Source organism: Talpa occidentalis, unplaced genomic scaffold (genome assembly GCF_014898055.3).
Source record: "Talpa occidentalis isolate TD23 unplaced genomic scaffold, MPIMG_talOcc4v2.1 talOcc4.5, whole genome shotgun sequence".
NCBI lineage: Eukaryota > Metazoa > Chordata > Mammalia > Eulipotyphla > Talpidae > Talpa > Talpa occidentalis.
The window spans coordinates 6,196,209-6,219,480 of NW_023604861.1; the positions used below are offsets into that span (position 1 = coordinate 6,196,209).

A 23,272-nucleotide genomic window follows, 5' to 3' on the forward strand; every position below is an offset into this window, starting at 1 on the left:
TGGTGGGAACCCACAGGAAAAGGCAGAAGGGGCCAGGGAAATCTGGGCGTAAAAAACAGAAAAATCAAATCCAAGTCAAGATAAAGGTTGCCATTGTCAGCTTCCCCACGGGTCTCTCACCCAAGTCTATTTCCATGTCCCCCAAGTTCCTGGTCCAAGTCCAAATTTGAGAAGCAAGCTTGGCTTCCTCTTCACGTGTTTCTCTGGTCCATGCGCCACCTCTGTCCACCCCCCTTCTTTGTTTTCTTCCAGTCTCTTTCTCTCCCTGCTTCATTTCACTTTCTTCCTGTCCTTTTCGCAGTCTTTTATTAATAGCTTCACCTCTTGCCCAGCTCCACCCTTCCTAGGTGGGGTAGGGAACTGGAACCTCCCCTTGCACTGTTACATCCCTGGTCCTCCAACATCCAATGCATCTTTTCTCTCTGGACTGATTCTGCCCACGCTCATCCACGCTAGTGACTTAGCCACCGCCACCTGTCTCCGGATTGGCCTGCTGGTATTTTGAGCTAGGTATTCTGGAACTTTATTTTCCCTTCCTTAGTGTCTCTAGTAAATAAAATTCAGTCTTATCAATAGTTAGTGATAACCGGACCATATGTGAGCACTGAAATCATGTAATTTAAGCTGACATGTAAAGATGAATATCAATCTTATCCAAGGTCTAAAAATAAAGGGGAGTAGCATCTTGGGTGATTACCTCAGTGGCATTGACCTATAAATCTAATCTAGCAGAATCCTGAGATTGGGTGAGTTTTTCTTCCTGTGTAGACCATGGTATTCCTTCCATGGAGTTATAAAATATTTTATCTTTTAGCACTGTTACTGTTTTCTTAGCTACTCACTGTGGTGTCAAATAGGACATTAGTTTAAGGTGGAAATAAACAATAGAGACAGATGAGTTAGTGAGAAACAAATATCCTGTAGGCATCAAACCCTTGCTCTCTTGCATTTCATAGTTACTTCCATTCCGAAGCCCTTGATGACTATGAAAGTGATTTCCTCTAATTCACAGTTTACTCTCCTGCTTGTGCATTGGCTTGGCTTCAATTTCTGCATTGTAAATTTCCCTGTATTTAATTGTTTTCTGTTTGATGGCCCCCTTCTTCAAATTTATATTGTTGAATACAGATTTAACAGTGCAGGCTGACACCTTCAAATGTCTTCTGGGGCTGGACATTGTAGAAGAAAGGCAGATCACTCCAGACTGGAAAGTGGAGGTTCTAACACGCAAGGGAGTTCACATCAGAGCTTGTCTGCAGCAGTTGCACCTCTGCCCACCAGAATTTCAAATTTATAGCAAAGTCTTAGTGGGGTTCAGTCAGTGTACCATCCAGACGTCTTCATAACCTTTCTCAAGGTTGCTCCCTGGAATGACTCCTAGCGTGAGAACAATTGGGAGAATGTACATTTCAAGGACAGGGGAGGGCGGTGAGGAAACTCCAATGCCCCACTCAGCTCGTGGGTTACACGGAGGTTACATGCTCCTGATGATCTCTGGGTGACACCCTCTTGATGAGCTTCTGCAACACAGGGAAATGCATGCCCGTCTGAGGGTAGCTGGAAGCCTGGAACACCTCCAGTTATGTTTTGCCATGCAGAAATGTGGACCTGACCTGGCCAGATCTTCTTGTTTTCCAAAGTTAAAAATTTCATGTGTTTTATATTAGTAATTGATCTTAATTTGTCAAAAATATTTTGCAAGCCAAATAAAAGACACCTGTGAATGATACTGAATCCACAGGGCAGACGTTTGCTTTCATGGAATTATAGCCATGAGTGGAATCACAGAGCCCATTGGACAGAAAAGATGCTTCTTCACCCTCCGCCATTTTGCCAATGAGAAAATAGAAGGGTGATGAGCAGGTAGAAGCAGTGGTGTGAGATTTCTGATGATTTCCACTCCCACACACATTTGTTCCTACAGGTTCTGGGCTGGGGATACCAGGCTGCCTTCTGCAAGCTCATGGGTTGCCAAGGCTTTCTCCATCATCCGTAGCATGGTTGGCCCCCATGCATGTGTGATACGCACACAGCAGTTATTCAAACAGAGCAGAGTATGACACACCTAATGGTACTGAGATTAGTAAAACTACTGCCTCTCACTTTAAAAAAAAGAGTAATTATCTTTAATTATTTGATCTTTTATTATTCCATGAATATGATTTTCTGATGAGTCTCGGTGCATTCCAAAGAATGGTACACAGCTTTCTATTTTATAGATACAGACTAATACAGCATTTAGATAAAACAATAGCAGTGACTTAAATGATTAAATAAGTTGGTACATGGTTTTTCTAACCCCGCTGTTTCTAGGTTTACCAATGTTTAAATCACTTTCCATTTTGCGTTATGAAGAATATTTCCGGATGACTTCATCATGTATTGAAAGCAACATTTCAGATAGCCAACCTTTCTGAAATTTTCATAAAATTGGGGGTGGGGGGGGAAGCTTACATGTTCTGTATTTCATGATGGGCCAATTATTTAAAAATTTTCTTTAGATCATTGAAAGGATTAATATTGCCTGATGTGACTGGATCCTGAGGAGGTTCTTTGCAGATGTAACTTGATTAAATATGCATATTTAATTTATTTTATAGAAGTACATTTTAAAATGGGTGCCTGCAACTTGACTTCCATCCCTTGGGCTACCACTTGTTCTGGATTTAGGCGTGCTGATTCCTCTTTTAAGGGAAGTTTCGTGCCCGTGTGTGCACGTTGCGAAATCACGGTGAAGGGTTTCCCAATGGGTTTCACCTCTGCCTGCAAGGCAGGATGCGGGTCCCAGAGAAAACTTTTCAGCAAGTGCATTTGAGGGGGTGTCTGTCGGGCTGGAACACAAGACTCAGGATTCCAAGATTTCCCTCCAGCTGCTCTGCTAGGAGACCCTAGAAGCGGGGAACTTCTTGGGGGGGGGGGTTTCTTACAGCCCTGGAGGGATCTCCCCATGTTTGAATGGGCACGCAGCCTCATCCATGGAGCAAACTACCTTGTCAGGAAAGATGGCAGCATATTTAAAAGACTGCGATGCGTATTATCGAGGGTGACGCCGGTCGGCACCCCGAGACCCCGCTGTCCAGGGCGCGCCCCGGCCCGGCTCGCCCCTCTGCAGCGCCTTGGCAGGTGCCCCTCGCGCGGTCTCCAGGGACCCGGCCGGCCGCGCTGGGGAGCGCCAGGGGCGCGCCAGCTGTTGCTGGGAGACTGGCGGCGGGTGGCAGCCGGAGAGCCCGGGCCCTGCGGGCACCAGCCCCCGCCCCGCGCTGCGGCGCAGCCTCCCGCGCGGCCTCTCCCGTCCACCCACGCGTCCCCGCGGCCCCCGCCGCGGCGCCCACTCGGATCTTTTTTAGGGCAAAAACAAATACACGAGCCCCCGCCCCGGCCCTCGCGCGCGGCCCGGGGCTGCCAGGCCCCGCCGCGGGGTGGCACCGCGCGCCCGCGCGCCCCGCGCACTGCGCCGCACCCGCCGGGCCGGGCGGCGCGCCTCGCAGCCGGGAGGGAGGCCGGTGCCGCCGCCCGCGCCACCATGACCGCGCCGCGCGCGCGGGTTACAGGTTGGTCACGGCCGCCGGGCCCGCCGGGCGCACCCCGCGGGCGGGCGGGGAGAGGGGCGGTGGCGGGGGGCGGCGGGGTCGCCCCATCCTCGGCCGCGAGAGCTGCGGGCGGCGGCCGCGCCCCGCGCCCCTCCCGGCTCCGCGGCGGCGGTTCTGGAAGCCCCGGGCCTCGGGGAGACGGGCCAGCGGCCGGACCCGGCGGGCGCGCACGGCGGCCCCGCTGGAGGCACCTCGGGGCGAGCGCGCAGGAGCCGGGCGGCCCGGCCCCCGCAGGTCCCTGAAGGGCCTAGGCCGCCGCACCCCACCCCCGGCTCCGGCCCTGGCGCCTCATTAACTGGGCGGGCAGCCGCGCCCCGCAGTGGCCACAGGCCCGCAGAGGGGGGACCTGGCCAGGCCTCCAGGGCTTGTCGTGGCGCCCCAAGAGCCGGCTGCGCTCGCCAGGCTGGAAGCTTGAGGGGGGCCGGAGCCCGAGCGTGGGGTTCGTTCTCTGACGTCTTTTCCGCTTTTGGGGTTTGCTAGGTGTGCGCTCTGGCCCAGATCCCTTCTTAACCTACCCTGGGCTCCGTGTTTCCACTTCCGGCAGAATTTTTAGGGTGTCTCGCGCGTCCAGGCCTGGCCCGGCTTTAGTCTCACTCCCTCACTCCGTGTGCGTGTGTGGGGGGGTCATCAGCTGGGCCCGGATTTGCCTCATGGGGAAGAGTCTTTGGGGCGCCAGTGACAGCGGCGTGAGGAGGCCAGACGTTGGGGAGAACCTTCAGGGGGGCGCACACATGAACAGGTGCTGTTGTGTGTTAGTTTGTGCATCACATTGCCGTGCCACAGCTGTGCTTTGATTTGAAATTAAGCAATTGAGAGGGTGGACACTGTGGTGGACACTGTGGTTTTCTGGGGGCAGATGAACAGCAGACGTGCCTCTAACGGTCCAGGATCCTTCCAGAAGTTCCAGGTGCCCGGCCGGGCCTGCCAGCCTCTGCGGCCACCTCTCCTGGAGGCCGGGGCGCGCCCTGAGCTGTCCAGGCGGGCCTGGCCTTCTCCCTAAGAGCATGTTGAGCCAGCAACCGCGAAAACCAAACGAGGGAGGGAAAATCAGATTTGGGGGACATTCGAGAGTGAACAGGCTCGTGGGCCCCTCTTTTGAGTTCGCGCAGGATGTGCCGTGTTGGCAGGACAGTGCTGACCTAGCAGGGCCATATAAAAGCCAAAGTCAAATCAGATGAAGGGCGCTGATTCTCACTGTGGATGTGACTCCTGATATTCAAACGAGGAGACGTGGAACCCTCTGAAAAGAAATAACTACTCGTAGTAGTGTCGTGCAATGTAGGGAATTGAAGGTTTGAGTGGCATTTTCTTCTTGTTGGGCTGTGGTCTTTCTTTGAAATGTGTGTTCCGTTTGTTCTGCTCTCCTGCATACATTGTGTGTGCGTGTGTGCATGTGTGTATGCGCATGTACAACTGGGTATGTGCATGTACAACTGGGTATGCATATATATATTTGCTTTATTATTTATCAACGATGCTAAGATAAGATCGTTTCAGCATTTTCATGGCTTAGTAAATTTATTCCCCAGGGAAAAGTCACATGTGGATTTTGAGTTTGTGTAGGAAAAAAGTCACAATGACTCACAGCTTAATATCTTAATGTAAAGCAGGCCCTGGACCAGGAGCTGGGAATTCAGTGAGAAAAAGAGATAGACCCAGGCCCTGTGAATCTGTCTGGAGAGGCAAATGTCTCATCAAGTTTTGGCTTGGAAATGAGGATCTTGAGCTTAAAGATGTGATAAAATGCCTCCCTCTTCCCCGCGTTACCAATGGTTGGGAAACTGATGATCAAGTTATGTCATTCTGACCTGTCTAAAGGGTCTGATCAAGAAGTTTTTACATCTTTCCAACTTTGTAGGCAATTTTAAATGTTTCAACTTGTCCTTTGAATTTTAAAATAAGCAGATGTGATAGACATGACAAAGATGATGGAGGAAGAGAAATAAACATCTATAGCCCTAATGACCTAACATGAATCATTGTAACATCTGTGCATTTGCTGCAGTCTTTTGGAGAGCTGATTATGGCGTTGTAGACAAAGCATTGTACAATTTTTCTAGTGGTTTTTCCATTGAAAATTTATCATAAGCATTTTTTTATGTTTCATATAATGTCCTTCAAAAATTGTATGACTATATAATACACTACACCATGACTGTGGCCTCACTGGGAGTCATAACCCTATTCATGGATATTCGCTGTCTCCAGGGTTTCATCATTATGTACAGTGTTCTCAGGTTATAGGAATTTATGTATTACTGTGCAATGTTACATTTATCATGATAAATTCCAAGCAGTTATATTCCTGGAAAAGGAGTCTATTAAATTACTATATATCTGTGCTAAAAATTATAATCTAAGATTATATAATCTGACATCTGACTAAAATTTATTATATGCTTTATGAGGCAAATCTGCTTCCTTTTAGTATTTGTGGTTCAGCTTCCTCTTTTGCAGGATAAAAGAAGATGAAAGAATAGCTTGGCATTATGACCTTTGCACTCTGTAGAGTCTTGCCCTTTAATAAATTCATCAGAATTCCAAATGATAAAATGCTCTTTTTAGAGTGAAAACAAGCAAGGGAGGGATGCTGTAAAAGTGGGAGCTGAAACAATGTGTAAGAAAATACAAAATCTTTCAGGGAAAATGAGTCATGAGTTCAGGAATATAGTTTGCCTTTTGCTTTCTTACTTAGACTTCAAGTAAATGATCACAGGAGCTTAGAGAGAGAGAGAGAAGCCTGCATCCCAGGTCAGGGTGAGCACGGATGTCCTGTGGTGCTCTGGTCCATTCAGTACAAGTGGAAGTGGGCTAATGAGCAAAACTGAGGTTGGGAAATATTTTCTGCTGTAGGAAAGTTGTACCAAAATTCAGGGAGAGAGCTCCTGGCTTAATCTTAAAGGGAGAAGGTTAAGATTGGAAGCACTCTGTGGGTAAGACAGAATTGACTTCTGAAGCAGTTTCTCCATGAGACCCCAGGGGCTGTACAACTACAACAGATGAAATATTTTCAGGGTGCAGGGTCGGAACCCTGAGTCTGGAGGTGTGCACAGGACTGAGTCATGGAGAATTAGAAGTAGGGGAGCTGTGGACTCTGCCACCCCCCAAGCAGTTGCATATACTGAGATCAGAGTGAGACTTATCTCCAGTGATACAAAGGAAGGAGATCAAAAGAAAGCTTTGGGGTGAAGAGGATGTGGGTCGAAGCCATTGGAACTCAAGCAATGTTCCAAGTGAAATAAAATCATTCTTTTAAATTAAAAAAAAAACTATTATCTAGAGGAAGATGGGTTATCATGCATGAAGAAAAAGTAATAAAAAGTAGCTAACATTTAGATCCATAGCCTGATGAACATGTTGATTTTGAAAAGTTAAAAGCAGGGAAATATTACATTTCTGGTGTAGGTGGATTGAATAGAATTTATGCAAAAGGAATATTGAGACTAGCTTGAGCCCTTCACTCTCCCTCTCCAAAGTTAAATATCAGTAAGAAGTAAAATAATATACTGAACATGTGCGATTCTGAAAAATACTGGCAAACAATTCAGATATGATACTAAAATGGATTAAAAATGAAATATCAAATGATGAAGAAATATATACTAGATAAGTGCTATCAATAAAAGATGAGGTAGAAATGTGTAAATTAGGGCCAATAAATTGAAAAGTAATCACATGAGAAAAAGGACTTTAAAGTAATCAAGTTACTATTTTTAATAAAGTTGCAATTACAAGCATTCTCTACATAATAGCATCATAGAATTATATATGTATATCACCCACAGTGCTTTCCTGTGTATTTTTTTTGGGGGGGGGGAGCAGGTTCTGTAACCTATAATGGGCTAAAAAAATCAGCATGCCCATTGAGAGAGTGAAGAAAACAAAACAGAACTAAATAGGCAAAGAGAGAGGATCATGTTCAAAAACATGAATGGATTCATTATGAAATAGGAAAGCTTTGGAGCTGATGGAATAAAAACTAACACAACATTCAGATCCTTAAGGCAGAGTAATCGATAGCTCCCTGTCGGATGGAGTCGTTCACCAAGAACTAAGAAGATGAAGAAGAAAGTTAAGAATGAACTCAGTGAGGAAAGACGTTGGAGAAACTGAGAAATTAGAAGGATGAGGACCTGGAATCAGGGAGGGGGGTGGTACAGATTCATCAAGAGAACAAACCCCAACACGTTGTAGGGACTCCACCAGCAGAACGGAAGGGGGCATGGCTGAAAAATAAACCAGGACCTCAGGCTTGACTGAGTGGGGCTATTTTTGTTCCTATCTTGCTATGTCTCATGAAATATCTAAATACCTTATCTCCCAGTCAACAGTAACTAAAGGTTACATCCTTTATTTTTTTTCTGTCTATTCTCTGTTATAAATATGAAATCCATAGATCAGTTTCACATATCTCTGGAGAAGGAAAAGACTTTTTTTTACTTTTTTTATTTCTGAAGAGTGTGAAGGAAGGAAGCCTGCATCAGACAAGATACAAGTCCGTGATGGCTTAAAATGCTATTGAATATATGTTACAAAATCTGCTGAGGTGAAAGAAAATCCTGTATTTAATAAAACTGGAATGGGACTTTTTCAAGAATGGAAACTCTGAGAAACTATAGCACAGAGAATAAATATAAAGAAATATATAAAGATTTGGAGAGTCTCTCCTTAAAGTATGCTTTCCTTTGCCCTCAATTCGATGTGTGTCAATACTTCATAGAAAAAAAAATTAAACCCTGGGGAGCCTGAAGGTAATTTTATACCTTTTATTAAGTAAAAAAATTAAAGCAATTTTAAAACCTGCTTATTTGAACTAGACAATTTGTTTTTGTGACCTTCCTTCCAGCAAACGATAGGTATATTCTAGATCAGACCATTGTAGTAGAAAAGTCAAGAACAAAATTTATTTTATCTTCCCATGAAACAAAACTTTATTCTTGTATAGGAAATATATTCCTTTTTGTTATTTGGGGGCAAATTTGTAAGTTCCATGAGGAAAGCTTGAGAATAAAATTTATTGTATATACATATAGTTATACATCAAAATTTTCATCTCAATATTCTCTTTTGCCTGTATTGGCTGGAACTGGCTTGTTAATTTCCCCTCAAACCATGAGTCTTGATGATGAATTGTAACCTGCTCTTGGCAGCTTGGGCACAAGGGATCCAGCCCTAGTTTGCACTAGTGCTGGGAGGGCATGTAAAGAGCACCTGCGGGTGGTTTGAAACCATCCTGTTTCCCAGGCTCTGCCCTGGAAGGTTCTGATCAAGTGTGTGTGAAGTGAAGGGCCCTGCTTGAGAATATTTAAAATCCTTGCTGGATGATTCAAATATTAAGCCTTCTTTGGAAATTGCTATTTCAAACCATCTACCTTCTTAGTCCAAACTTTGTCAATCTATATTACAAAATTAAACAACCACACACAACTATAGAGGGTTCCTTTGGATATTACATACTATTTAAATATAATATGGAAAATTTTTGAAAACCACTGTTTTATTTATTTATTATTGTATTATTTCTATTGAGGTGACCTTGGCTTACAACACTAAAATTTAAGGTTCAGGTCACACCGCTTCAATTGTATGCTATCATAGCACACCCACCAGCAAGCCACCGATGGTGCTCTGCCACGGTTCATGGGCCCCTCCTACATTTGCACCCCCTCTCCCCACCCCTTCTGTTAGTCTCAGTTCAACAGTCAGATTTCTAGGATTTGTTTTGGATTTTGAACCACCCACGGAGACTGCACCCTGCCTTTTATAGGCTGTTTTTGCAAAGCTGTATCATGATTTAGGGAGGACCAAGACATAGAAGGGGAAGGAGAGAGGGGCAGGGAAAGGGAGAGAGGAGAGAGAGAGGTTGCTGCTGTGGCCCCAGGGGTGAAATTTCAGGGTGGGTTAGTTCTCCTAGGGCAGTGGTTAACACTCAGCTAATAAAGAGGAAACAGCGCAGCTGCCAGCCTTTCCTCTAAGCAGGAGCCTCATTCTGATTCCAGGGAAAGAGGCTTCTAACCCCTTCAAGTTCAAGAGCTAAGGGGGCTCAGGGGACTGAAGACAAGTTGCCTGAGAGTGGTCTGAGGACTGGCATTGCCCTCCCGGGCAGCCATGCACCACTCAAGTTTCACTTCTTAGACTTGGGAGAGGCCAGAATTTGGAGCCTCCCCTGGGAAAGAAGGTTCTATCCCCAAAGTCATGGGAAGGTCAAATTGAAAGACTGGACAGCTGAACACTGCAGGGGTAACGATCAGAGGTCAGAAAGTGACCCTGGCCAGGGCACCCTCCTCCTCCAAGCCTCAGCTTCATCTGTTAGTTGGTAATAACAAAGACAGCTGCCTCCCAGGCATGGTGAGTGGGTGAGCTAATCCAAGGCTGGTGGATCCACACATCAGAGCCCCCAACAAATGTGAGGTGTAATCTGCTTAAGCGCAAAAACTGATTATCTTCATATTTTACTTGATTTAATGAAATCCAACATTATTGCAAAAAGAATTGTACGAAAGTTCTTGAAGATAAAAATAAGAGTCAAATTCCTTTCAGTCTCTTCCCCTGCAACCCCCTTCTCCCAAGGAAACAAACTTCCTGAATTCTAAACTTGCTTCCAGCTCCCATGGATCTGGCCAAGCTTCTCTGGACTTTTCCTGTGTGATGGGGACAATATAAAAAATGACCCCAGAGGGGAGTGAAGGATTTGGGAATAGTTCCTCACACAGTCCAACTTTCAACAAACGTTGGCTCTCATCTTTCAAGAGAGAAACAAACAAAAAACAAAGGATGCATGATACTTAAGCTTGAGTCTCATCTAAAGTTGTGTTCGGTTGTTAACAGATCATCACTGTACCCTCTGTATTGCTAAAATGCATAGATAGCTGAGCAGTTATAAGAGGGTATTGATACATGTTATCAGGAATCTCCCCACCAGTACAAAAGTCCTTTCTACAGACTGATGTGTGGTCATTGTCTCAGACAATATCCAGAAGGGAGCTTACCACCTCTCATATGGTAACTCTAATTCATTATATAATTAATTGCATAACAATGGAATACCATGCATTATTATTGGAAACTTTTACATTAAACAGTTTTATTGAGTAAATAAATAGCTACCACCTCGGTGCATTGATAATGTCCACTGGGTCTGGAGTTGCTTTGCTGGGAAGACAGAGAACACTGCAAAAAATTCACAACCATGACTGTGTTCTGATTTTGAGTGTGACAGAGAGACTTCTCAATAAATCCCTTCTTTCTGCCCCAGGACAACCTCTGCAGGAAAACATACAACCTCTTATCCTGTATCACAACTGCAATCTATTTTTTTGTTTTCACTTTCTCAGCATGTTCTGTCAAGAATTTATGAGACTAAAATGAACTGTAGGAAATTAAGAAATCTGTCAACCTCAGGAAATTAAGACAGCTGTCTCTCTACTACATGATAAAAGATAATCAGATGGGAGTTAATAAATGCTTTCCTCCCAAAATTTAGGAAAGAGATAATCAAAGCACAAGAGAATATTTCTAGGATTCACCTCAAGGGAAAAGGCTGGAAAAATGAAAGATCATTTCAGTAACCTGAAAGTGACATTTAGCTAGATTTGATGAGAAGTTTGATGAATTCTTGCCAGAAAAAGACACATTTTTATAAATGTGTGACTGAAAAACCATGAAATGAATCATATAGTAAAATTGATTTCAATTTTTAGAGATGAGAAATGTCTGTACTATTTTTACAAACAAGAGTTGCCAAGAGTTTGTAATGACCTGGTTGTATCATTAGAACATGTTTAAAAGAAGTAGTTTTCTTTTTATTATCCTTTAATACGATACTTAAAGTTTACTTTCATAGTTGTGGAAGCCACTTTGTCTTTCCTCAGATCCTGCTCCTCTAGGTGTCTGTGTCTTCTTATCTGTGAAATTTTCCTAAGAATTGGACGACATAATATAGGTCATACTTAGAAGAAGACCTGGCACGTGATCAACCCTTGATAACCTCTATTGTTATATGGCAGTCAATAAAATTTGGGAGGAAATCAATTGATTAGCTCACTATTTACCATGGGAACTGCCTTTCCTTCCAAACCATTTCATTACCTTTCTGTGGGGTTACGTATGTGCACACGTGTTTAAGAATTGTTTTCTGTCTTATGAAACATTCAGACTAGGGGATATCTATTCTGTTTTTACATGTGATTATTAAGACCAAGAGGTAATCTTTAAAATTCTATTTATTTTCTTACATCGTTGTTAATTTTTGGACAGTATTTGATTTCTTTACTCTGATGCGGCCCTTGTAGTTCTCCCACCACCACAGCACCCATGACCCATCACCACAGTCCCTTGTACTCTTCCCACCCATGTTTTGACCCTCCTCTTTCCTCTTCACTTGCTGGACGCCTCAGATCCATAGTCAGTTTGCAAGTGTTGTTGCTCTCCTGACCCTTTGTTCAGTTTCTCTACATTCCACATCTAAGTGAAACCATCTGATATTTGTCTTTTTCCTCCTGACTTATTTCTCTCAGCATCATCCACCCATGTTGCTGTGAATGGCATGAGTGTATCCTTTTTGATCGCTGAGTAGTATTCCATGGTGTCGATATACCACATCTTCTTGATTCACTCAGATGCAATTATTAGCCCCCCTACTGATGACATGCTTCCCCAAGGGGAAGAATCCCATGCTAGGTGGGCCTGGAGGCTGTAGGAGGGGACCTGTGGAAGCCTGAGGAGCAGGGGGCCAGAGCAGGGAATAGTGTCTTTGGGTCCCAAGTAGGGGCAGAAAATGATCTGGGCTGGAAGGAGGAAAGGAGGAGAGATTCAACCTTTGGAGATGGACTAAGAGGTCCCTGCCGGGCAGAGAGATGCAGCCACCAAAGGCTCCGAGGCTGCTGTACCCTGGGAGCTGGAGGAAGGGCAGGTGAGGTGGAGCTGGACAGCAGAAAATAAGACAAGAATAGCACTTCAAAAGCACATGGCATAAAATGTGTGAGGCTCTGATCATTTGTTCTGAATGGACATGTCTTTTGATGAGAAGAAAATTTGACTCGACAGAATGGACAGTCTAACTTTACAGAAATAATGACAGTTGGCAGTTTCAAGATTAGGAATAACCAGTCCCTTTGTCGTCCCTGTGCTGGTGCTGTGCTGAAGGACAGCTGAGGATTTAAATATGCTTATGGCAATATGCACACAGGACTCTTGTTTGAATGTAGATATTGAGGGTTTATTGTTTTGAGTTCTGAGGCTATTTAAAAAAGAGAGAGAAGTAGAAATACTTGAAATAAGAACAAAACTGATAATGCTTAAATAAAATACCAGTAACCTCAAACCCACTCTCTCCTGAAATACAAGGTGATACCTTCCTCAACTATAAATTCGGCGTTAGGAACCTAGTGTAGAAAGCTGTGCTCGTGTCTGTTTACCCGGCAAGGCCTTGCCACAGAAGAACATCCGTGAACATAGGAGGCAAGAAAGGCTTGGTCGGCGCAGACATTTGAAGGTGGCATTTATTGATCATAAGCTTTTTCTGTGCACTCGTCTTTATTGACAGAGCAAGATGTTCACAGCATATTGCTCCATGAAAAAAATCAGTTACAAAACAGTGTTAAGGCAGCCATTTAAAAATAAATACATGCCTGGAAAGTATTATGTATGGAAAAGAAAATACTAAAAGAGATTCAATCGATCAATATATTCCAGTGGAGAGTAAGTGCTGAGTGACTGGAAATGCCATTGGAGAGAGCGTGTCCATCAGTGTCTTACCTGCTCAGTGCTGTTTCTGCACTTTGCCCAGTGAATGAGCTAAACACATACTTTGCAAAAAACAGTTGAATTCTGGAGTTGGAGCTCTAGAGATGAAAACTCCTGATCATTTTCATTGTGTTCGTATGTTATGTTTTTTTCCTTCTAATTTTCCTGGCATGAACCTGTATTTAATGATGAACATTAAAAAAAAATGATTTTCTTCTAAAGTGATGGAAGTTGTAGGTATCTGAGGTCTCAGAGAAACCCAGTTAGCCCCCAGCCTGTCTTATTGAGTGAATCTTGTGATGTCCAATCGCACAGATTGATACAGAGGCATATTGGGCGCCAGCTGCTCGGTCTCTCCCGCCCAGGGAGGTGGTATGGAGCCAGCGATAAGGCAGTGAAAGCAGCGGAAACCATGAGGTGGGGGCTGAAGAATAAGCTGAGCGGTCAGAGGCTTTCTGTTCAGTAATCAGCTATTCTGCCGCTCAAGTAAACATGTTATCCGGCCCATCAGGAATGGGGGGATTCTAAATCCATGTCACCTACACGATGGCGAGGACATTTCTTTTTTAAAGGATGCATTTATTATGTAAGTAGGAACGAAGGAGAAGCCTCTCCCAGCAACCAGGTCTGCTCTTCCAGAGACGTGAAAGGGAAGCTTGGGAGAGATGTCAGAGGCCTGTTGTGGGACTTGACTTAATTTCCTTCTCACGCTGTGACAGGGAGACTCAGTGATGAGCTGAAAGCCAGTTGTTACGTGTGAGTGCATCTTAGCCAGAGCGGCAGGTGAGGGTCCCACCTGCACCCTGGGGGTCCCGGGCAGTGTGCAGAAGTGAGCAGAACGGCCCATGTTGGTGCTGATGTGTTGCCAATGGCAGAGAGCCCTAGTGGTTGAAAACACATCAGTGACTTCTGTCTTCTTTGAGGTCTTTTGAGAATAAAGTGGTTGCTGCGAGTCTGCTGGAGTGCTGGGTTTCTCCTGCTTGCACGCCCTTCCCCAATGGCAAATCTTTCTGTTTTAATAAACAAATCACATGGACAGACAGATTGACTCTTCATGTGTTAAGTTTGGGACTAGGAAGGACCCACCTGGGATTGGCAACAGAGATAAAAGAAGACACAGCTGGAAGGAGCTGAAGTCGCCGCGGAAGGCAGAAGGGCGGTGGGTAACTGTGTGTTCAGCCAACTGCAGTGGTGCCTGTGGGCTCGAGTGTCAAGGACATGCAAGTGAAAGTCAGCAGGATTCAGTGTCCTTGGACAGGGTGAAGTCAAGCAGGCAGGGTGTCTGCTTGGGGGTGCCTTTGTGCCTCTGCTCGCTCCCTCTCCTCCTGCAGTGCCCTGCACCATAGTAGGGCCAGGATAATTCCTGCGAGACTGAATCAGAAACAAGAGGATGAGCTGAGGTTTTCTGTGTTATGGGAGAGACCATGTCAATGTGTAGGGAAGTTGATTTCTGATATAAAGAACGAGGTAGTGCCAAGGCCTAGAAGGGCCTTCAGGGACAGGATAAAGTGAAAGGGGCCCTGGGCCTGTGTAGCCTGAGGAATAAGAAAGACCAGAGAGTGCCTCAAAGAGGATTTGTGTATCCTTCAGACCATGTGGGAGCTGAAAAGCTCAGGCCAGCAGGAGCCAGGAATGAGAGGACAGGGTCAGGCAGAAGGGTGTCTGACCGATATCCATCTGTCCTGTCTACCTTTAAGTGATGTGGTGGTGGTGTGGCCTTCATCTCAGGGCCAAGTGGCCTGGACACCTGACCCAGTAATAGCCAGGACCCCGTAGATGGTGGTGGGCTAAGCAGAGAGAAAAGCACCTGGGACACAGCAGGTGGAGGATGTGCTGCAAAGCACAATTCAGAAGACGGGGGATTCGAGAGTTTAATGCAAATCCAAGAGAGCCACAAGAAGGAGAGATGAGCTTCAGGATTGCAAGCACCTGGCAGCTAAAGAAAACAGAATCTAGTAATTTTAATTTTCTCAAAAGAGGGTTGGGGTGGCCAGAGGAAAGTATGGATATGCCAATAGAAGGAAAATGTTGCTGCCCCAGAACACAGAACTGGATCTGAACCATTGAAAGAGGGCAGTGAGCCAACATCTGTCCTCTTCCTGAGTTGCCATTAGCTGTTTCTCAGCAAACGTTTATCAATGAATCTACAGTAACCCTGCAGCTCGTCTCCCACCGTCGAGCTATTTAAACACCAACTGTTTTTAATAAGTGTCAAAAAGCTCCTGGAAGCCATGTTTTTCAAATTCAGTGTTCCACCTAATGAAAGACACTTCTGTAAACAGGAAACAAAATATAAATATATTGGGTTAAAAATGTGTAACAGTGAACAGGCTAAGATACACAGAAGCAATTTCCTATCAAATTAATAAGCTTACCTAGGAAACATAAATATTGCTGCCAGGCTTTATCAGGGGAATAATAGGCTTGGCGCACTATTATATTGATTCAACAGGAATGATTGAATGCGTCAAACAATATTTCCTTTCTGTTTATAAAGGAAGATTATTACAATCAACAGCCTCAAATGAATTTTGGGCTCTTCATATGTTTATGACTTGGATTTACATTACTATTTGAATGTTTTATATACTATTTAATGTTATTAAATCAGCCAGAACATCAATGATTCAGGAGCTAGTTGTTAAGTTTTAATATATGTGTGGATTAACCAGGTTCTTTCCAAGTGTGAACCGTTTTCTTGGGCACTGTTTGATTTGGGGACTTTGCAGCAGATGAAGTGAGGGTCAATGTGATTAAAAATGTCCAGATCACAATTACAATATGTATTTTGGGGATCCCCACACCAGCAAGCAATTCTCTCTGACACTGGCTGGGTGTCCTACAACTCAATTCTGACATTCTTTCAGGTGACACTGTCAAATTCCATAGGTTAGGGGCTCTGCATTACAAGATCACCCCATTCTACTTCGGATGCAAGTGCTTCTGGCCAGCGGGCTTTAGATTGGGGTTCCTATGGCCCTTCTCCTTGGGTTCCAGATGCCTGTGGCAGTACAGGCTGTCCCTTGTACTTCCAACCAACTGGCCGTGAGTCAATTTGCTGGAGTGGTTCACAGGCAAGGACGTGGGTATTTTATGGCTGCTTCATGGTCATGACCATTAATTCACGAACCATTGGCCCCTCCAGGAGTTCAGGGTGTGGACCTGAAAATTCCAAACTGGTAATCACCTAGTTGTTTCTCCTGACGAGCAGTGGCCATCTTAAGAGGGCTACAAAGGACCCAGGAACGTAACAGAAGAAACTTAATGCCCTCATTATATAGAGAAAACTTCAAGAGTTTTAGGAGCTTTATGGCAGAAACAAGAACTAAGACTAAATGTATATTATTACAAGTCGCAATATCACCATGAGTAAAAACTAATGGCATTCATTATGATTGTACTGTTTTTAGACAACATGGAGATTTACAAAAAAGGGATTCTGGTGTCTACTTCTCTACATAAGCAAATCCATAATCAAAACCACAGTGGTTTGGATTCGAATTTAAATCTGCATACATACATATATTATAAATTTATTTTAAAAAGTTCATGGAATTCATATGTGAAAGTCTCATATTTATATTTCAAAATTTTTCAGACTGTACCTTATAGCCAGATCCTAAGAGCAATAAATGACCACCCAGAGGTCTCCACTGACTCAATGGATGTGGTATTCTTGCTGGTGGGTCATAAATTTTCTGGTACAATCTTAGAACAACATTGTGAAGCCTCTCTATTTCCTGCTTTGCGCTGTGTAATCTTGAAGGATTTCTAAAAGATGATCAGTTTTAGATACGTAGGAGACTGTCATTCAAGAGGCTTCCCAAATTGAGGCCACCAGGTGTTTCCCCCACAGTAAATCAGGGAGCGAGCATCATTTGAATATTCTGCATATATTTACATATTGATGTCAAGAGTCCCTCACTCCAATTATGTAAAATAAAATTAATTAGTGCGGCCTACTGCAAAGCCCGTATTCAAATCCAATATTCAGGGCAAAGCAGCCTGGAAATACCTAGCACCTCTTAAAGCCAATTAGCCTGATTTCTTCAGGGAATAGGCGGGTGGGCCGACACATTCCAAGCGCAGACATCAGAGAGGGAATCATACTCAGAACTAGCCTGTGCTGAGCTTGTGTTTTATTTCCCTTCCCTGTGGAAGCTGCAGCCATGCATGCTTGCACACACTGCAAATACTCATGTTCATCTCGTGCTCCCGCAAGCATGGAGGGGTGCTCCTCATTCTTAGTTGGGGTTCTCATTCTAGCTCCTGGTGCTGAAATGACTGTGTCTTCTTGATGTAGCATTTCCACGTCTGTGTGCTCTGAGGACCCTGCTCCTGTTCTTCTGCCTCTAGAAACCCCTAATCAGCCCTCCGCATCTGCAGGGACCAAGTCAAAACCTTAGGCTTTGTGATCAGACCAGGCCTCCTTTTCATTTCAAGTTATTAACTGTCCAGAGAATGCAATTCTCAGGCTCTCATAAAAGACAAGATGTGTCTTCTTTCTCTTGTAAAAATTAAGTGATATATCACTGCTAAATGTCCCAAACATAGTATATACCCCCAAAATGTTAGCATCTCTCATTTCTTTAAGACCCAGTAAAAACGAGAAGTGTCTCTGTGGAGTCAGGGGGTGATCAGGCACCTTCCACATCTCACATTGTATTGCACTTGCTTGCTGTGTGTGTCCTGGGGGTCTGACATGTTGCGGGCCCTTCTTCAAGGGCTGTTGGACGGTGGAAGGTGGTAGCAGTGGGCATGGGCAGGTGACGTGCACCGCAGGAAGGAGATGACTCACAACTGTGGAAATGTAAGTGGCGAGCAGGCTTCTCATCTCTCTGTTCAAAGTAATTTGGATTTGTTTCAGAGACACTGGAAGAATTGCTATAACCACAGCATCCACAAAAGGAAATAAACTCTATTTAGAGGAGGTCCTGCCCCCCTCTCTCTGGCTCCCTTCCTCTTGGGGGGCAGGATCTCACTGATGAGGCTCAGGGAGAGATACAGGTGTGGAGATCCAGGGAGGGCCAGTTGTCTGAAAAGTCAGAGTCAGACTAGAAAGAACCTTGGTTGTCAAACGAACACACTTCAATTATCAGTGCAGATAGCAGGGATGCTTCATGACGAAAGCAGGAGCGAGGTGTGAACAGAAATAGAAATGCAGGAAGAAGTCAGGCAGGGTGGAGAGTAGTCTGGTGGCAGAGGAAAGGGCAAGAGACCAAGCATCACTTTGACCAAGGTCAAGGAAAAGACATGCTCTGGGGAGGAGCAGCTCCCTTCTTCACTTTGGCCTCTAGCATGAGTTCAGTGGTGCACTCGAGCCTCCTTTATATTGTGGACGGAAGGATGAAATGGGAGATCAACTTGGGAGTGAGGGTTGTCTCTGAGTGTCCTGTGCAGTGAGCCCAAAGCACATCCTGGGAAGATTTGAGCATTTCTTCCAGCTTGACCAGCTCCATTCTGCCCAGATCTCTTGTAAGTGGAGGCAGCTCTAGGTATGTGAACATGCAGCTCGAGAAATTTCTAATTTCCCATGTTCACCCTGAGCAGTAAGACTGTTTCACCCCAGCGCCTCTAGACCACTGGTCTCTACGCTGGTAGGGTTGAGAGAATAAGGAATCCAAGCCTTTATTGTTAGTGATTTTTATCTCATCCTTTAAAAACTATTTGCATGTGTTTGTTACATGCAACATAAGCGGCATATGTGACTTGCAAGTGCATTGCATTTTGGGGGACTCTGTTTTTGAGAAGAGGGTAAAGGTAGCTTCCATGACTAATCCGTTCTCTCTCCCTGCCCAGACCGTGCCTTTGAGCTTGCTCACCGGAGCTAACTTCAGCATGCTGAAGAGGAAGCAGAGCTCCAGGGTGGAGGCCCAACCGGTCACCGACTTCGGGCCCGACGAGTCTCTGTCTGACAGCGCAGACATCCTCTGGATCAACAAACCAGTAAGTTTCTTCTTTGAAGGTAGGAGAAGCACACACCTGCCTAAAGGAAATTTAATTCATTGAACTCAAAGATCCTGTGTTGTTGGCTTTGAAAAATCTGTTTGGGCTGCAGTAGATGGAGCATTCTTGGAGTCTGGAAGTTGAGAATAATTCAGATGAAATAATGGGGCTCTGCTCTGAGTTATTAGAGTAGGAAGACAACCTGGGGGGGGTCTCCTCCCCACCTCTCCATGCACTGATATCAGGGTCATACAGTATAGACAGAAGAACGCCACCTCTCAGGTGATCCAAAGCTGGCATCTAAGATGAGAAACTTATTCTTGCAGACTTACTTGCAGTCCTCTGCATGCGTGAAATGCAAGAGGATACTCATGTATTTGGAATTTAAAGTCTCCTGAATTGCAAGTGTTGAATAAAAGGAGAGGTTAATGAGATCGTGGATAGTATGTCTGAAGAACTAGTCCACCTCTGCCTCATTCGATGAGTAAGGGTGTGATGGATTCTGTGCTCCCAGGGTCTTTGTAGACAGTGTAGCAGCCTGGGTGGGACGGCACGTTCATGGCTACTGTTCAGAGTCCACTGTCCAAGCCAGAGCAGCCTGGAGCTCACCGCAGACAGTAGCGGCTGGCTTGAGGGAAGGATCCACTCCTGCCCAGAGCTTGTCTCGTCCTTGACCTCAGTTAAGGTGATGCTTGGTCTCCTGCGCTTTCCAGTGGCCCTCCCCTCTTCTGCCCCCCAGACTGCTCTCCATCCTGCTTGACTTCTCCCTGCATTGTTCACTCTGATGATACCACCATCCTGCTTTCGTCGCTGAAGCAGCCCTGTTATCTACACTGCGAACTGAAATGTGTCACTTCGACACCCAGGCTCTCATAGTCTCGCTCTGACTCAGCGGAAAGGTGCCCCTTTCCGGGATCTCCACACCTGTATCTCCCCCTGAGCCTTGTCATGGCTGCTGCCCCAGGCACCTGTGTCCTTGGGGCATTCCCCCTGCCCAGCTCCCCTGATGAGTCAAGTCTTCCTCTGTCACTGCTGCTCCAGTGTCACCCCAAACCTCCACTCTGGAAGGTTCCTTATTTGACCCCCCACTGCAGGAAACCATGAACCTCTTCTCTTGCCACTTCTGTATTTGCACTGAGTGTGAGTGATGTGGCTGTATGCACAGACACTCTCACTTTTAATTCTTCCACATTATGTTTGGGTGAAGGGGCCACGTGGACGTACACATCCGTGTCAGGCAGCACGTACCACACTGCCGTGAGTCAGCCTGGTTTCCCACTTCTGGGTCCTCAGAGCCCCCACTCACCTGGGGCCTGCAGAGCTGAATGGGACAGACTCAGCCCTGCCAGCGGTTCTTAATGCTCACCACGGATGGTACCTTCTGAAAATTTCTGAGACGCTAGTATCGTAGAAGCGCCTCAGAGGCGCCAACTAAAATGATGAATGCTTAATTAGAACTCTCTCTCTAGATTCAGAGCAGATTTGTTGTGGACAAACTCATCTTCTGAAGCTCTTTCATGTAATTAGAGCCTTTGTGCTGGAGGTCCAGATGGGGCTCCCTTTACACACTGATGTTTATTGATGTGCTTCCAAGTTGCATGGAGAATACAGCAGCCCTTAAAATAAAGATAATCGTCAGTGACTTATATGGTATGGATTTAGGGGCATTATGTCTGCAGGAAAATATAGCTGTCAGATTAATATTGTTACCCACTCACCAGCCTACAAGTGTCTGAATCAAAGTCCTGACAGTTTTTTTCTATTTTTCATCTTGGGTGCTTGCTAGCTTGCCTAGCTAACAGTCCATCTATTATGAACTAAAACATCTTTTTTTCAGGAGGAGTATAACATTAAAGGAGTAACATGACTGTGTATATATACAGGATAACCAATAAATGACATATTTAAATTATGCTTGAGATGAATACTAATTCACTAGACTCAATATTTAATGCTAGATTTATTATATTGTATGTGGGTAATTGTTTATTGTCCATAGATATATGTATGCCCAGACACACACACACACACATTTATACTATAAGTCTTATATGTTACATTGGGGCTAAGGAAAAACCCTCACACACACTGTGTGCTTGTAGAATTGCACAGAAGCTTATATTTTATAATTCTGGAAGTTCTACCTGGGCTAAATGTGGATAAAACATGTTCTCTAAAATCAAAATGAAGTCCCTTTACTATCTGTAGAAAATGAAAGATGACCTCAGGTTTTAAAATATATTTATGCAAGGATATTACAAGTGAGATACAAATAGAAAGTCCTATACATGGGAAGCATTTTAAATTTCATTTTGATTTTCTTAATTAATTAATTTTCTTAGATTGTTGTTAATTTTTGGACATTATTTGGTTTTTCCCCTTAGTTATTAAGTCCCTGTAGTAGTGGAATAGTAATACAATGGACTATTACTCAGTGATCAAAAAAGATAGAATTCCTTTTAATAAGCATTTGTCATATTCTAGGCTTGTCCATAGTGATTGATACCAGGGAAATTGCAGAAAATATAATTTGGTCCCTGATTCTGGAAGCTCAGAGCATATTAAAAAGTACAGAAACAATAGCACATCAGGTTTGTAATACAAGTAAGCACATATTTGAATGGAATCAGAATCTCCCATATTGCAGACATAGGCATAGAGGTTGAAGTCCAAGCGTTGGTTTTACTACTGCTTGGTGCAGAACAGTCTCTCACCTGTCCTAGACCTGTGGACATTCGACTGTCTGCAGAATTAAACCACGGAAAACAGAAGAACACATTTAGCCCATGGTGGTGCTCAGCCGACTTGGGTTTCCCCCTTCGGCTTGTCCGCCCTGGTGAAAGGTTTTATCCCCAGTAGTAGTCTAGTCGATTTCAGACACGCTTCAGGGCGCACAGTAACCTCCGGCCGCTCTTCCAGTGGGTGCACTCCCTGCTGCGCATCTGCGCCATCATCAGTGTCATCTCCGTCTGCATGAACACGCCCATGACCTTCGAGCACTACCCTCCGCTTCAGTACGTGACCTTCACTCTGGATACTCTGCTGATGTTCCTCTACACGGCCGAGATGATCGCGAAGATGCACATTCGGGGCATTGTCAGGGTGAGTGTGTGCGCTTGATGGATGCTGATACCCAGCCCGCATTTAACACCTAAATCAGGTTAATAACAGCTTCCTCTGCACATCAGTTAAGCACAGCAGCTCTAATTTATCCCGATGGAAGTCCTTTTAAATAGGGCAGAAGTCTAGAGTTTGGGGAAGCAGGATGCACCAGAAGATTTAAAAGTTGAATAAATGGTGTCAGGGCAAAGCCTTGGACCATCTGGAAGGAGCTAGATGGCCTGTCTGACTTGGTGGAGTTCAGGTGAATCTTGACCAGGGATGTTTACAGGTGACTCTTTTTCCACGTGGTCAGCACAAAATAGGTTTCAGGCTTAGATTTCTGCCAGTCTGATGAGTTTGGAATGGTAATGGAATAATAGATTTTAATTTGCATTTCTCTTTTGAGAGTGAGGTTGAGTCTGATTTTATGTCTAGAAAGGCCATTTTCAGGTTTATCAATCTGAAATTTTTTTTAGGTTGTTAAATATTTTAACAACCTGAATATATTTTTATTCAAATTTTGGGCATTCTGGGTTTGCTGGGATCATTAACCCCTTGTGATGGAAGCTGCAAGTATTTGACTCTCTTTTCTGGTGGGTCTTCATGGCCAGTGCAGGTCTTCCTAGCCCAGATTTTGGGCAGCCTTCCCTTCTTTCTGGTGTGTTCTTGTGTCGTACAGGAGTGTTTTATAGCCTTTCTCAAAAACACATTTTATTTCATATTTACACCCTGGTAGTTTATTCTTAATTTTCCATTTAATCAAGGCTGTTGATTTCTAGATGTTCTGTGACAGTCTGCTACTTTACTAAATTTGCTAAGTTCTTATATGATTTATAGTAGTGTTCCCATTCACTCTTTTGCTATTGCCATGTCATCATATCATATGCAAA

The 23,272-nt window shown here is 44.6% G+C and overlaps 1 protein-coding gene across 1 annotated transcript in view; it reads left to right on the forward strand.

The window, feature by feature from the left end:
- The first annotated feature begins 3,506 nt into the window (after positions 1-3,506).
- LOC119259758 (sodium leak channel NALCN-like) overlaps positions 3,507-23,272 on the forward strand; it is a 32,227-nt gene continuing 12,461 nt past the window's right edge. Inside the window, exons 1-3 of the mRNA XM_037528735.2 lie at positions 3,507-3,551; positions 19,134-19,280; positions 22,200-22,382. Of these exons, the coding sequence (XP_037384632.1) occupies positions 19,173-19,280; positions 22,200-22,382 (291 nt within the window). The 5' untranslated portion in view covers positions 3,507-3,551; positions 19,134-19,172. The remainder of the gene's footprint in view (positions 3,552-19,133; positions 19,281-22,199; positions 22,383-23,272) is intronic.